This window comes from Halyomorpha halys, unplaced genomic scaffold (assembly GCF_000696795.3).
Source record: "Halyomorpha halys isolate HHAL.00 unplaced genomic scaffold, Hhal_1.1 Scaffold701.1, whole genome shotgun sequence".
Classification (NCBI taxonomy): domain Eukaryota; kingdom Metazoa; phylum Arthropoda; class Insecta; order Hemiptera; family Pentatomidae; genus Halyomorpha; species Halyomorpha halys.
In genome coordinates, this window is record NW_027107818.1 from 203,763 (window position 1) to 206,052 (window position 2,290).

Below are 2,290 nucleotides of genomic sequence, written 5' to 3' on the forward strand. Positions count from 1 at the left end.
TTAAGCCAACCCAACACAAATGAACACACGAAGGATACAGGTTTATCAACGTGGGACTGTCATTTAAAAGTGATAACAGCCTGTAGGCTACTTCACAGAAGGCCCTCCACAGTTGACTATCGATTTATCGACTAAATAAACTCTTTCAAGTATCATAATTTATTTTTTATCAAAAGAGGTGCGCTGGTTCCGCTTTAAAAAAGGTTCTCGGTATAACATATTATAGACTATTTAAGGTTCCTGATATAACATATTATAGACTATTTAAGGTTCCTGGTATAACATATTATAGACTATTTAAGGTTCCTGGTATAACATATTATAGACTATTTAAGGTTCCCGGATTTCAGCAATACTTGCTGACTTACTGCTTTGTGGAAGTAAATGGGTCGAAAAACAGGACGCATCAAGTACAATTTAAAGACTGTTTTATTTCTCCTTTTAATCCTCTATGCATATATTCTATCAGCTTATATAGCACCCAGTCAACTGACATGTCTCTGTGCCAGGTATGGCTATGGATATGGCCAGCTGTATGAATATGACTTTTATGTACATACACATACATGCGCAATACTAATAATAAATAATTTCTGTTTGATAAGATAAATGTTAATTATTGAAAATAAGGTGGGAATATAAATTATTTGTTCATTGAAAAGTAAAACGGATAATCGTAAAACAGATAACTTCTATATTTTATATTTTATTTTTAATTTATAGTTATATGTTACTTCTAACTTAGGTATACTTACATTAATTACTTCATTATAAATTTGTCTATTATATAATTTACATACCTCTGTACCCCTATTTATATTGTATATTGTCTTACTTTCTCATTTATACTTATTATATCCATTCTTTTAACTTTATTTCTTCTGTGTTTTCTATCTGTGTAAATTTATATATTTTTTTTAATATATAATTTCTTCCCCTCTATTATGTATATTATCTTTTATTGTTTACCTAATTTTAATATTTTCTTTAATTTTCTTTACTGTTTACTTTAAAATTATTTTCAAACGTAACGTACTTAACTGCCAATCCCCACTCCTCCCAAGACAAACTATTTACTCTGGCTTTGACCTTTGTCAAACAGTTACGTTTTCTTTCGTTATTCTTGATTTTATTCTTATACCCCTTATTCTATATCTTAGTACTTTCTTTTATATCTCTTATTTTTATTTGTTATGATTTCTGTTTTCATTTATTGTCTCTAACCTTATTTTCTAATTTAATTTTCACGTTACATTGTATACCCTTTTAATTTTTAATTTACTTGTGTTAAGTGTATGTATCTTTTCTAACCCTAAAGACGCCCTGCAACGTGGAGCGAAACACTGGCTCAATTAAAATTGATCACTATTTGAGTTTTTACTTGACCGCACCTGGTCCATCTCCCATTCATTAAAACAGATAATAATGGACGATCACTTTATTTTCATCTCGGTATATATTGGGTGTATTTCCCGTAGAGAATAGAAATTTGAATAAGTGTACCACCATGCTTACCTTTTTTTATTTTTTTGTCATACTATTTTTTAAAGGAAAAGAAAAAATCAACATTCCGTAAGGTCCATCACTACTATCATCACAATATGATTAAAACCATAGAACCTCACGTTGAGTCGGAGAAGTTTGCTTTTTGTGCTGGATGCCCAGATCGTTTCAGGTAACATTTTTAAATACATAGATGCTTTGCTCAGTGGCATATCAGGCAAAAAAGTTTTGATTTTATATTAGTCCAAGAGCACGGGTAAAAAAAAATTTAGGTGACTTCAATGAAAAGAAAAAAAAAAATTTTTCTATATTTTTTTTATCATGATCAGTTTTAAGTTTATTCTTGTATTTGTATATATGTTTTTTGTTTTTAGAAGTTTCCAATAAAAACCGTTTCATTTATTTCAATATTTTTCTTGTTAAGAATTATATTAGTTTTGTTTTTTCACAATTCAAGCACAGGATGGCAAAGTTCTTCTTATATTTGTTATCTAATGAACTCCCCGACAATCCTGTATACTCATCATGAAATCTAATTCGTTACTTCTTAGTTGTTTCATATTATATCGTAATATTTATGTTATTTCAATTTTCTAGAGGTTGGAAACGCAATTCTACCAAACCAGACCACTATATCGAACCAATGCTGTTGCTATGTAGAAAATCGAAGGTGGAAAATCAGAAACATTTGAAATTGCAGCCGAAGGGACGGGATGATAATACATTTATGCTAAAGGAAGCTCTAAGTCGTATATTGAAATCAGATTTTCTGCCAAGCTCTATTACA

At 29.7% G+C, this 2,290-nt stretch overlaps 1 protein-coding gene across 1 annotated transcript in view; it reads left to right on the plus strand.

Moving 5' to 3' along the window:
• The window catches only part of LOC106685485 (uncharacterized), a gene marked incomplete in the record, with an annotated part of 19,670 nt that overhangs the window by 14,573 nt on the left and 2,807 nt on the right, over positions 1-2,290 (plus strand). The window contains 2 exon segments of the mRNA XM_067046142.1: positions 1,551-1,675; positions 2,101-2,200. Of these exon segments, the coding sequence (XP_066902243.1) occupies positions 1,551-1,675; positions 2,101-2,200 (225 nt within the window).